At 43.9% G+C, this 11,115-nt stretch overlaps 2 protein-coding genes across 2 annotated transcripts; one reads left to right on the plus strand and one right to left on the minus strand.

Annotated features, from left to right (window-relative positions):
- Positions 1 to 349: 349 nt before the first annotated feature.
- LOC124432348 lies at positions 350 to 6,193 on the minus strand. The gene is made up of 2 exons (XM_046981263.1): positions 5,843 to 6,193; positions 350 to 586 (listed from the first exon to the last, which is right to left on the minus strand). Exons 1-2 carry the CDS (start codon positions 6,191 to 6,193, stop codon positions 350 to 352), a joined length of 588 nt encoding a protein of 195 aa, XP_046837219.1.
- Positions 6,194 to 7,155: 962 nt separating this feature from the next.
- On the plus strand, positions 7,156 to 7,704 carry LOC124432349. The gene is made up of 2 exons (XM_046981264.1): positions 7,156 to 7,323; positions 7,393 to 7,704. The coding sequence occupies exons 1-2, from the start codon at positions 7,156 to 7,158 to the stop codon at positions 7,702 to 7,704; spliced, it is 480 nt and encodes a 159-aa protein (XP_046837220.1).
- The last annotated feature ends 3,411 nt before the right edge of the window (positions 7,705 to 11,115 follow it).

Genomic DNA, 11,115 nt, shown 5'->3' on the forward strand with positions numbered 1-11,115 from the left:
GGCCGTCGCATAATTTCTAGAATCACTCGCGTATATTTCCCTCGACCAATCGGCAGATTTCCTAGTCTGACAGACGCATTGGTTCTCAAGATATTCGCATAACATTTCCTCGTCTAGTTGAGATATTTCCATGTCTGACCGTCGCATTTGTAATGGAGTCACAGGCGTAATTTCCCTTTGACTAGTCGAAAAATTCCCTAGTACGACAGCCACATTATTTGGAAAGGCACTGGAATAAATTTCCTCGACTAGTAGGGATATTAACATGTTCGACCATTGTATGAGCTATAGTGTTACTCGTACAAGTTTTCTCCGATCTATACGAATATTTCCAAGTCCGTCTGTCGCATTAGTTGCAATATAACTCAAATAAATTTCCTTCGACTAGCCGGAAGATCTCCATGCCCGAGTGTAGCATTCGTTCCCAAGATAATTGCATATTTTTTCCCCGAATAGTCGATATATTTCCAAGACCGACAACAGCATTGGTCGAGAGGCGCTCGCATAACTGTCCCATGACTAGGCGGAATATTTCCAAGTCCAGCGTCGTATAGGTTCTTGAATCACCCGAATACCTTTCACTCGACTAGACAAAATATTTTAGAGTCCAACATGTGCAATGGTTCATGCGGCACTCGCATATCATTTCCTCCGCCAATGGAAATATTCCCAATAACGTCGGTCGCTTTAGTTCATAATTATCTCGAAAATGTTTCATAGTCAAGTCGGAATGATTCCAAGTACAACATTCGCTCAGGTTCGTGAGGCACTCGCATAAAGTTCCCTCGACAAGTTGGAATACTTCATAGTTCGACAGCCGCATTTGTTCGAAAGTCACTCGCATAACATTCCCTTGTCTAGTCGGGATATTTTCATGTCCGACCGTCGCATTGGTTCGAGAGGCACTCATATAACTTTTCGTCGAATATTCGGACAATTTTTAGGTCCGAATGTCACATTAGATCTAGAATCACAGGCATACCTTTCCATCGACTAGTCGTAATATTTCCAACGACGAAAGATGCTTTGGAACGTGTGGCACTCGCAAAATTTCCATCGTCTATTTGGAATATTCCCATGTCCGACAGATGCATTGATTCGGGTCTCTCGCATAACTTACTCCCTCGACCTGTCGGAATGTCGTATAACCAGTCGCATAAGTTTCCCTTGACTAGTCGGAACATTACAAACCCGACAGTCACATTGGTTTACAAGACACACTCATAGCATTCCCTCGACTATTCAGGATATTATCAAGCCCGACCGTCGCATTGGTTCTAGAGTCTATTGAATAAGTTTCCACTAGTAGTTGGAATTTTTACAAGTCAAACAGACGCATTGGGTTGTCAGGCACTCATATCGGAATATTTCTAGGTACGACAGTCGCATTGTTTTGAGATTAACTCATATAAATTTCACTTGACTAGTAGGAATATGTTCAAGATCGACAGTCGCATTAGTTGTTGAGGCACTTGCACACATTTCCCTCGACTAATCAGAATGATTCCAAGTCCGATAGTCGTGTTGGATCTGTATTCATACGCAAAATTTTCAATCGACTATGAGGAATATTACTATTTCCTACAGTCGCATCGGTACGAGAGGCACTCGTAAAAATTTCAAAAGACTTGTCTAAATTTTTCAAAGTCAGAAAGTAGTATTGGAACGACAGCATGCAGATATATTTCCCTTGACTAGGCGGAATATTTCCAAGTAAGGCAGCCGCATTGGTTTGAGAGGCACTCTCCAAACTTTCCTAGGACTAATCGTAATTTTTCCAAGTGCGACAGTTGCATTGGTTCTGGAGGCATTCGCATATAATTCATTGGATAAGTCGGATAATTTCCAAGTCTGATAGTCGCATTGATTCAAAAGTCACTCGCATAACTTTCCCTCCCTCTGTCGGAATAAATCTATGTCCGACTGTCGTATTGTTTCTAGATGCACTTGCGTAACTGTCCCTCGTCTAGACGAAAGTTTACCACGTCTGAATGTCTCATTGGTACACAAGTAACTCACATAACGTTCTCTCGTCTAGCCAGAATATATCAAGGCTTGACAGTCGCTTTGGCTTTAGAGGCACTCTTAAAACTTTCCTTCGAATACTTGGAATATATCTAAGAAGACAGTCACACTGCTATGGGAGGCCCTCGCATAAAGTTCCCTCGACTTGTCCGAATAATTTTAGGTCTGAAATTCGCATTTGTTCGAGAGACAATCGCATAGCTTTTCCTCGACTAGTCGTAATATTTCTAAGTGCGACAGTCGCTTTGGTTCGAGAGGCATTCGCATAACTGACCTTCGACTATATGGAATATATCGAGGTTTCAACAGTCGCATTGTTTTCAGAGACTCTTGCATAACTTTCCCTCGACTAATCGGAATATTTCCAAGTCCGGTAGTCGCAATGGTTCTAAAGTCATTCGTATAACTTTCCCTCTACAAGTCGGAATATCTCCAATTCCGACAGCCGTTATGATTCACAAGTCACTCTCACAACTTTGCCTTGACTCGGCGGAATATTACCTAATCCGACAATCACATTGTTCTATGAGGTTCTCCGATAACTTTCGCTTGAAATAGTCGGAATGTATTCAAGTCAGAAAGCTGAATTCGTTTGAAAGACACTCGCATATCTTTCCCCGACTAGTCAGATTATTGCCAAGTCCGACCTTCACATTAGTCCTAGAAACATTCGCATACCTTTCCCTCGACTAGTCTTAATATTTCCATCTCCGACAGCTGCATTTGTTCGAGGATCACTCGCATACCTTCCCTTCGGCTAATTGGGATATTTTCATGTTCGACCGTCGCATTGATTCCAATAAAACTCGCATAAATTTCTCTCGACTAGTCGGAACATTTCCAAATCAAACAGACGCATCTGTTCACAAATTGCTCGCATAACATTTCCTTCACTAGTCAAACTGGTCGAATTGGTTCGAAAGAACCTGTATAACTTTCCCTAGACTAGTCGGAATGCTTCCAAGTATGACATCCGCATTGGATCGAGTGGAACGTGCATGAAATTCCCTTGACCACTGGGAATATAACAGATTCCGACAGCCGCTTTGCTTCACAAGTCTTTCGAATAACTATCCCACGACTTGTCGCAATATTTCCCGGTCAGACAATCGCATGGTTTCTATAGGCAATCTCATAACTTTTCCCGCTAAGTTGTAATATTTCCAAGCCTGACAGAAGCATTGGTTTGAAATGCTCTCGCATAAATTTTCGTAGACTATTCGCGATATTTCGAAGTCTGGCCGTCGCATTGGATCCATAATAGCTCGCATAACTTTCCCTCAACTAGTCGGAATATTTCCAAGTTTGATAGCTGCATTTGTTCGAGAGACTCTAGCATAACTTTCCCGATATGCCAAAGAAAAGTTATGCGAGTGACTTGTCACACTATGTGATTTACGTGCTTACAAATATTACGACTGTCTGTGGGAACTTTTGCTAGTGACTTTCGACACAATACGGCTACCGGTCTTGGAAACATTCCAATTAGTCGACATACATTTATGCGTGGGCCTCTAGAAACATTAAGGCTGCTGGATATGATAATATCCCAACTAGTCCGGGAAAAGTTATGCGAGTGCATCAGTCCAGTGTAACTGTCGGTCATAGTAATATAACGTCTAGTAATAAACTGTCGTGTTCGGTAATATTCCGATTAGACGAGGTAAAGTTATACGAATGTCTCTGGAACCAAAGCGACAGTCGGAATTGGAGATATTTCGACTAGGCGAAAGAAAGTTTTGCGAGTAACTTGTGGACTAAAGCGACTGTCGGAATTGGAAATATCCTGAAAAGTCGAGAGAATGTTGTGCGAGTTCCTCTCAAAGCAGTGCTACACTCAGACTTGAAAATATTCCGACTTGTCGAGGAATAATTATGTGAGGGATTTGTGAACGAATTCGATCATCAGAATTGTAAATATTCTGACTGGTAGAAGAAAAGTTATGCGAAAGCTTGAAGAAGCAAAGCGGTAGTCGGTCTTGGAGAGATTCTGAGTAGTTGAGAGATAGTTATGCTAGTACATCACGAACCAATGCTGCTCTCCGACTTCATAGTAACCCAACTGGTCCAGTCAAAATAATAAGAGTGACAGACATTGCGACTGTCGGATTTTGGATTAACCCGACAAGTCAAGGGAAATTTATGCGATTGCCTCTGGAACCACAACGGATGTCAAACTTAGAAATATTCCAATTATTTGGGAGAAATTTATGCGAGTGCCTCTCGAAAAATACGGCTGCCGGACTTGGAAATATCTCGCCAAGTCGAGAAAATGTAATGCTTGTGCTTCTCGAAACAATGCCCCTGTCGGACACGAAAATATTTTGAGTAATCGTGGAAAAGTTCTGCGAGTGACTTGTGAACCAATGCGAATGTCGGACTTGGAAATATTTCGACAAGTCGAAGGAAAGTTATGCGAGTGAGTCTCGAAAAAATGCAACTATCTGACCTGATAATATTCCTACCAGTCGATGTATCATTATTCGAGTGATTTGTGAACCAATGCGACTATCGGGATTGAAAACATTCGGAATAGAAGAAAGAAAGTTATAGGTATGCACAACAAATCAGCTATCGGACTTTCGACTTCGTGCTATCGGACTTCGATAAATTACAACTAGTCGAGGGAAAGATATATATAGTGACTATTGAAACAAAGCGTTTGTTGGACTTGGAAATATTCCTACTAATCGAGAGAAAGTTATGCAGTTGCCTCCCGAACCAATGCGAATGACGGAATTGGATATGTTCCCACTGGCCCGGGGAAAGTTGAGCGAGGGAGTATCGGACCAATGCGACTGTCATACTTGGGAAAAATCCGACTAGTAGTGGGAAAGTTATGAGACTGCTTTACGAAAAAGCGGCAGTCGATATTGGAAATATTCCGACTAGTCGAGGAACTGTTATGCGACGTCCTCCAAAATGAATGAGACTCTCTGACTTGAATATATTCCAACTAGTCGAGGGAAAGTTATAGTAGTGCCTCTCGAAACAATGAGAATGTCAGATCGAGACGTGCTTAGGCCAGTGGAAGGAATGTTATTTGAGTGGCGCTCCAACTATTGCGACTATCGTACTTGGAAATATTTCAACAATTCGAGGGAAATTTATGGAAGTGCCCAAAGGACCAAAGCGATTGACGCACTTAGCAATGTTCCGCCTAGTCGAATGAAACTTGTGTGAGCGCCTCTCCGACCATTTCAACTGTCACACTAGGAAATATTCCGACTAGTCGAGGGAAAGTTAGGTGAGTACCTCTCGAACCAATGCGACTGTAAGACCTGTAAATATTCCAATTATTCGAACGAAAGTTGTGAGAGTACTTCTCGAACCAATGCGAATATCGAACTTGGAACTTTCAGCCTAATTGTGGGAAAGGTATGCCTGTGCCTCTCGAATTAATGCGACTGTCGGACTTGAAAATTTTCCTCCTAGTCGAGGGAGACATTTACGTTTGGTCACTAAACAATGAGACTGTCTGTGATGGAATTAATCAGCCTAGACTAGGGAAAGTTTTGCAAATACCTCTCGAAACATTACAAGAGTCAGACTCAATTATATTCCGACTGATCTCGAAATTGTTGTGCGATTGTCTCTAGTACCGATGCGACTGTTGAACTAGGTGATATTCCGACTAGTCGAAGTAATGTTATGCCAGTGCCACTCGTACCAAAGCAACTTTCGTACCAAGAAATATTCCGTATATTGAAGGGAATGTGTGCGGTTCCCCAACATCTAATGCGACTGTCGCAATTGGACATATACCGACTAGTCGAGAGAATGTTATACTAGTGCATTTTGAACCAATGCGACTGACGGAGTTGAAGGAATTTTCATGTTTAAGTTGACCAGCAGACACAAAATGCGAGATAGATGATTCCTGCGCCGTCATTTTAGCGACCGTTACAACCTCTTGGATTGCGTGGATGGTGGAGAGGCCGGATCGAAATTCATACTGGCGGGCAGCAACATCGTCCGCTGCCCTCACGGCAGCGTGCAGCCGTGGCCTAGGCAACTTCGACAGGATCATGGCAGCCGTATCGAGCATACAAATAGGCCTGTATGACGAAGCGGCATCTGTTGGACCATTGCCCTTGCCTATGAGCACAAGTCTCGCTTTCTTCCCCGGGACGGGGAAGAAGCTCTCCCTGAGACACATGTTGTACATGTTTAGCAAGAGCTTGGGGTAACTCTACGCGACGGCTTTCACTACTTCCGCTGGAAGGCCGTCTGGTTTTGGAACTTTCTTGTTCCGCAAGGAAGATGCGGCCATGAGTAGCTCCTCCTCCGTAAATTGTGACGTTTCGGCTGCCAGGCGCAGCAGTGCCAATCTCTCTCTTCGGCTGTGAGGGAAATAGGGTATGAATGATGTTTTCCAAAATCCTCGCGTCATGAGGGATTCCTTGCGTAACGAGCTAGTACCCTAATTCCCACGGATTTTGGTCAGTATCCAGGCACAACTCCTTCCAACAGTCGTTGACTCGCCTTGATGGTCCTCTTCAAATCTTTTTTGGCCGCTTATACTCTGCGGCCAAGAATGCCTTCAACTCAAACGTAATTTCATTGACCCGGAAAACCTACTCCGAAATCTCGGGGACTATCTGAATGAGCGCTTTCTAGAATACAATAGTGGCGATGATCCGAGAAGCTTGGAGTTGACATCGGCGGCAACCCAGGGCTCCATTCTGAGACCGGATACCTGGAATATTTTCTACGACTGTATCCTACGTGTGGCAGTCCCTGAGGGTGCTTTCTTGGTTGGATACGCAGATGATATTGCGGTTGTGAAAACTGCAAGAGACACCGAAGGGGCACAACTGCTGCTCAACAAAGTCATGCGCAGTGTCGTCTCTTTTTATGGAAGACCATGAGCTATCTCTAGCAGCTCAGAAGACAGAGATCGTGCCACTTACGAAGAAGCGCAGCAACACCTTACGCAGCTTCATTGTAGGAGACTTGGCGATCCAGACTAAGTCGGTTGTCAAATACTTAGGTGTTATACTCGACAACAAGCTCAATTTTGAAGCGCACATAATTAGAGCAGCCGACACGGCGGCAAAAGTAGTAACCTCGCTCGACACACTCATGGCCAACGTCAACGGTCCCCGACCGTGCATTATACGATAACTGATGCGCGCTGCCGAAGCAGTGATGCTGTACGGCGCGAAAGTTTGGGCCGAGGCCCTGCGACACGAGAAGTACCACAGGCGCATAGCCGCGGTACAGCAGAGGGACGCTCTCCGAATTGCGTGGTCCTACCGCACGGTCTCTGGACCCGCGGTGCTAGTGGTCGCGGGGGTAATCCCGATCGATCTGCTAGCCGACGAGAGACAATTCGTCCATCAGTAAAGACCCGTTCTGGGAAAGGAGAAGGCATCAAGGCTCGCCAGGTCTACCAGCATCGAGATCTGGCAAAGCAGATGGGAACAGGTGCCTAGGGGCAGATGGACAGCCCGACTCATCAGTAGGCTAGACATCTGGCTATACCGGGAATCAGGGGAGGTCGACTTCTACCTCACCCAATTTTTGACCGGGCATGGTCTGTTCCGCTCCTATCTCGCAAAAATAAGGAAGGTCGCAGACGGCAACTGCCCCTATGGCGACTCGACCGTCGGCAACGCCCACCACACGTTCTTCAAATGTACCCGGTGGAACGTCGAACGACTCGCCTTGGAATAAGTCCTAGGAAAAATCTCGCCAGACAACGTTGTCGAGAAAATGCTCAGATGTCAGGAGGAGTGGAATAAGGTGGCCTGGTACGTCATGGCCATCTTGCGCAGAAAAAAGAAGGAGATGGGCGGCCCTTAGTCCTGCCCCCAACGTTGCTGCAGGCTCCTACCCCGTAAATCCGATTGGAGAGTCCCGTAATAGGATCTGATGCATTGACACCATCCCGAAATAATGTCATATAACGCTGCTGGGATGGTTTCACTGTGCCACTAAGATGGATATGAGTTTAGTCGTTAGTGCCTATTCCAACGGTGAGCCCGACACTCCAGGGACATTAAAGGGGGACCCAAATGGTGAATGGTTACTCGGGCGGGCGGGGTCCCTGCATTAATGCGTAAGGATTGGCATTCTCGGACTACCACATAAAAAATACGAGTAGTTCTCAAAAAATAGACGATGATTGTATTGAAATGGACAGTGATAATGATGATCTTCCTAGTAGGATTCATTCGCCAAATTTTTGGAAATGTGTAGCAGCATATAGATTATTTCAACAAATTTATTACTAACGAACTCATAACGGAAATTATAACGCAAACAAACTCATATGCAAACGAGCAAATTGCAAAGAAAGAATTATTCGTCAAATCAGTTTGGAAAAATTGGAAAAACGTTTCATATGACAAAATGCTTGCGTCTTTTTGGTGTGAATTTGAATATGGGTACAATCAATATAAGTGACATAAAATATTTTTTCCAAAAAGTTCACGTGTAATATGACATTTTTCGCTAAGATTTTTAAGAAGGAGCGTTTTTTTCACATTTTTTTGATGCTCCATTTACATCAAGATCTGAACAACAATAGCTTTACAATAACAAGATTTTCGAAAGCCAAAAGTTGTCTGAACTTTATTGATTCAAAGCATAGACAAAACTTTTTTCCTGACAAAGAAATATGTGTGGATGAAGCGGTAGAGCCGTTCAAAGGAAGATTCAGTTATTTAACTTACAGCCCTAATAAACCGACTAAATGGAGAATACTTATGTATGTTTTGGCAGACTCAAATACGGGATATGTGTATTCGATATTGCCTTATTTTTGATCTGTTACGTCGGAATCTTTAATTCAACCCGAGCTTCCTATCTGTGCAAGAATTGCTTTGCATTTGTATAACAATCTACCCGAAACAATCCCTAATTTCGAAGGATATCATTTTTATGTCGACAGATACTATACCAGTGTTCCACTGGCTGAAGAACTGCATAAAATGAAATGCTATGTAACGGGCACAATAAGAAGTGATAGAAAATTTCTGCCAAGAAAAATAAGAAAATCGAATTCTAAAATTGTAAATGTTATCAAATTCCGTTTAAGAAAAAGTAAGCTGTTAGCTTTATCATGGCGAGACAAACGAATTATTATCATGCTTAGTTCATATGATAATGGAACAATAAAAACATTATCGAGAATAACACGTTCTAGCTATCATGTAGAGCTTAAGAAACCTGAAGTAGTATTGAATTATAATTAGTTCATGGGTGGAGTGGACCACGCAGACCAATTTGGATCTATGTATTGTTTTTATGCAAAACATTAAAAGCTGGCGGAAAGCTTTTTTTTAGGGTATTGAAGAATCCTCCTTGAATTCTTATATACTGTATAAAGCTGATTGTAAATATAACAACATTTAACCAATGTCTCATATAAAATTTATTCGGAAATTAGTTAAGTCCTTAATTGGGAAATCCCGTGAAGGTAGGACTCCGCGATATGGAACGCCATCAACAATAGGCAATGAGAATAGGACCCCTTTCTGGGGCCCTCAGGGCACAGATGAAAAAGGCTAGAAGTGAGCAACCCTTATCCGGGCATCCGTGCTAAAATTTATCGACAACGAAAAGCAGCCACCTACATTCTGGACCAAGGGAGGCTCCTCATACATCGACGTAAACCTCACGTCGCACTGCATGAGCCGACTTATAGTCCAATGGAAAGTAAGAATATGCTGAACGTCCAGTGACAACAATCCAATAGACATCGTGAAACACTCCCCCCAAGGTCGAGTCGGTTCGTGGAAGTTGTGCTCAGGGCGTTGGGAACAGGAGGATCAATACAAGGAGAGCCGAGAGGGACCTGTTCACTTGCTCTCTCTCTCCGCGGCAAGGCTAGAGGGAAGCAGTTTAGGATCTGCTTCAGAAGAAGAGTCACAAGACAACATGTTCACCAGTGTCCTACAAACCGCCTTCTCTGAATCTATGCCACGGAAAAAAGCTCACCGGAATTTCAACCCATGGTGGACATCAGCGCTAACGAACAAGATAAAAGCGGTAGCTATGTTGAGACGCCCGTTCCAGCGTGAAGATGAATATCAGGAACGCCTCGGGTTAATGCACGAGTATTTCTCTACGCTGCGGGCATAGAGCAAAGAAGTACGACGTGCCAAATTAGTTTGTTGGAGGAAATTCGTTAGGGAACAGAGCAACGCTAAACCGTGGGGGTTGGTTTACAAATAACAGGCGGGGACACCACGCGCCGAAAGAGTAATTAATCTTCTGAAACGAGACGGAGGGACGCCCACGAACATGCAGGAAACATCGGCCAAATTGACAATCTTCGAGCGCAAGATGGAAGCGATTGGCCTTAAAGCGATAGGGTTAAAAGGAAACCCATTGGCGGAAAGGGAGGAAAAAGTCCGGATGGAAAGCGGAAAATGGCGAAAAAACCGACTTAGCGAGCAGGCCTCTCACCATAATGATAGGGCATAATATTATTCAATTTAGGAATTCCGATAGATATCACGGGGTATACTTCGATAAAGTGCTGGGTATTACGACACACTAGCGTTACCTTAACGACAAGGTCGGCCCATTCTTCTTAAAGCTAGGTAGTTTAGCAGCTAGGGAAAGGGGATGCCACCAATGCGTCCTCATAGCGATCAATCGAGGAGTGTTAACCCCTTCGGTCCCGTACGCGTCAGCAGGGTGGTCTGATCTCTGCACGGAAGGAGGTCTCAAAAAGATAGGCGTCACTCAGCGATCAGACCTCATCTCGGGCACATCCTCGTATCGTACAACTGCTACTGGTTCCCTCTTCGTCTTAGCAGCGGAGTCCACAAGAGATCTTCAGTTACTGAAACGAAGGAGGCTATTTGACATTAGGAAAATTAGGTGCACCGAGACAGCTACGCTAAAACCAGAAGGACAAATATTAAACACACGTTAGCAAAACAGGTCGTTGAGAAATTTTTTAGGGTTTGGCAATCTAGGTGGGAGAAATTCTCCAAAGCAAGGAAATCATACCCGTTATTCCCGATCATCATGAACAGGTGGATACCCGTTTAATCTCTCCTAACAACTTCCCAAGTCAGTTTCTTGCAGGAGACAAAGCCTTCAAGGCCATGCTGACTTCGTAGGACATCA

The sequence above is a fragment of the Vespa crabro genome, chromosome 25 (genome assembly GCF_910589235.1).
Source record: "Vespa crabro chromosome 25, iyVesCrab1.2, whole genome shotgun sequence".
NCBI classification, from domain to species: Eukaryota; Metazoa; Arthropoda; class Insecta; order Hymenoptera; family Vespidae; genus Vespa; species Vespa crabro.

What these genes read in the sequence shown, in the direction of transcription:
- LOC124432348 (XM_046981263.1), bottom strand. Translation starts at nt 6,193, where the DNA reads ATGTACAACATGTGTCTCAGGGAGAGCTTCTTCCCCGTCCCGGGGAAG. An exon ending in ATGAAAATTCCTTCAACTCC is followed by an intron (nt 587 to 5,842) that starts GTCAGTCGCATT and finishes TATTTTGTCTAG; the next exon opens with TCGAGTGAAAGGTATTCGGG.
- LOC124432349 (XM_046981264.1), top strand. Translation starts at nt 7,156, where the DNA reads ATGCGCGCTGCCGAAGCAGTGATGCTGTACGGCGCGAAAGTTTGGGCC. An exon ending in CGGTGCTAGTGGTCGCGGGG is followed by an intron (nt 7,324 to 7,392) that starts GTAATCCCGATC and finishes GTTCTGGGAAAG; the next exon opens with GAGAAGGCATCAAGGCTCGC.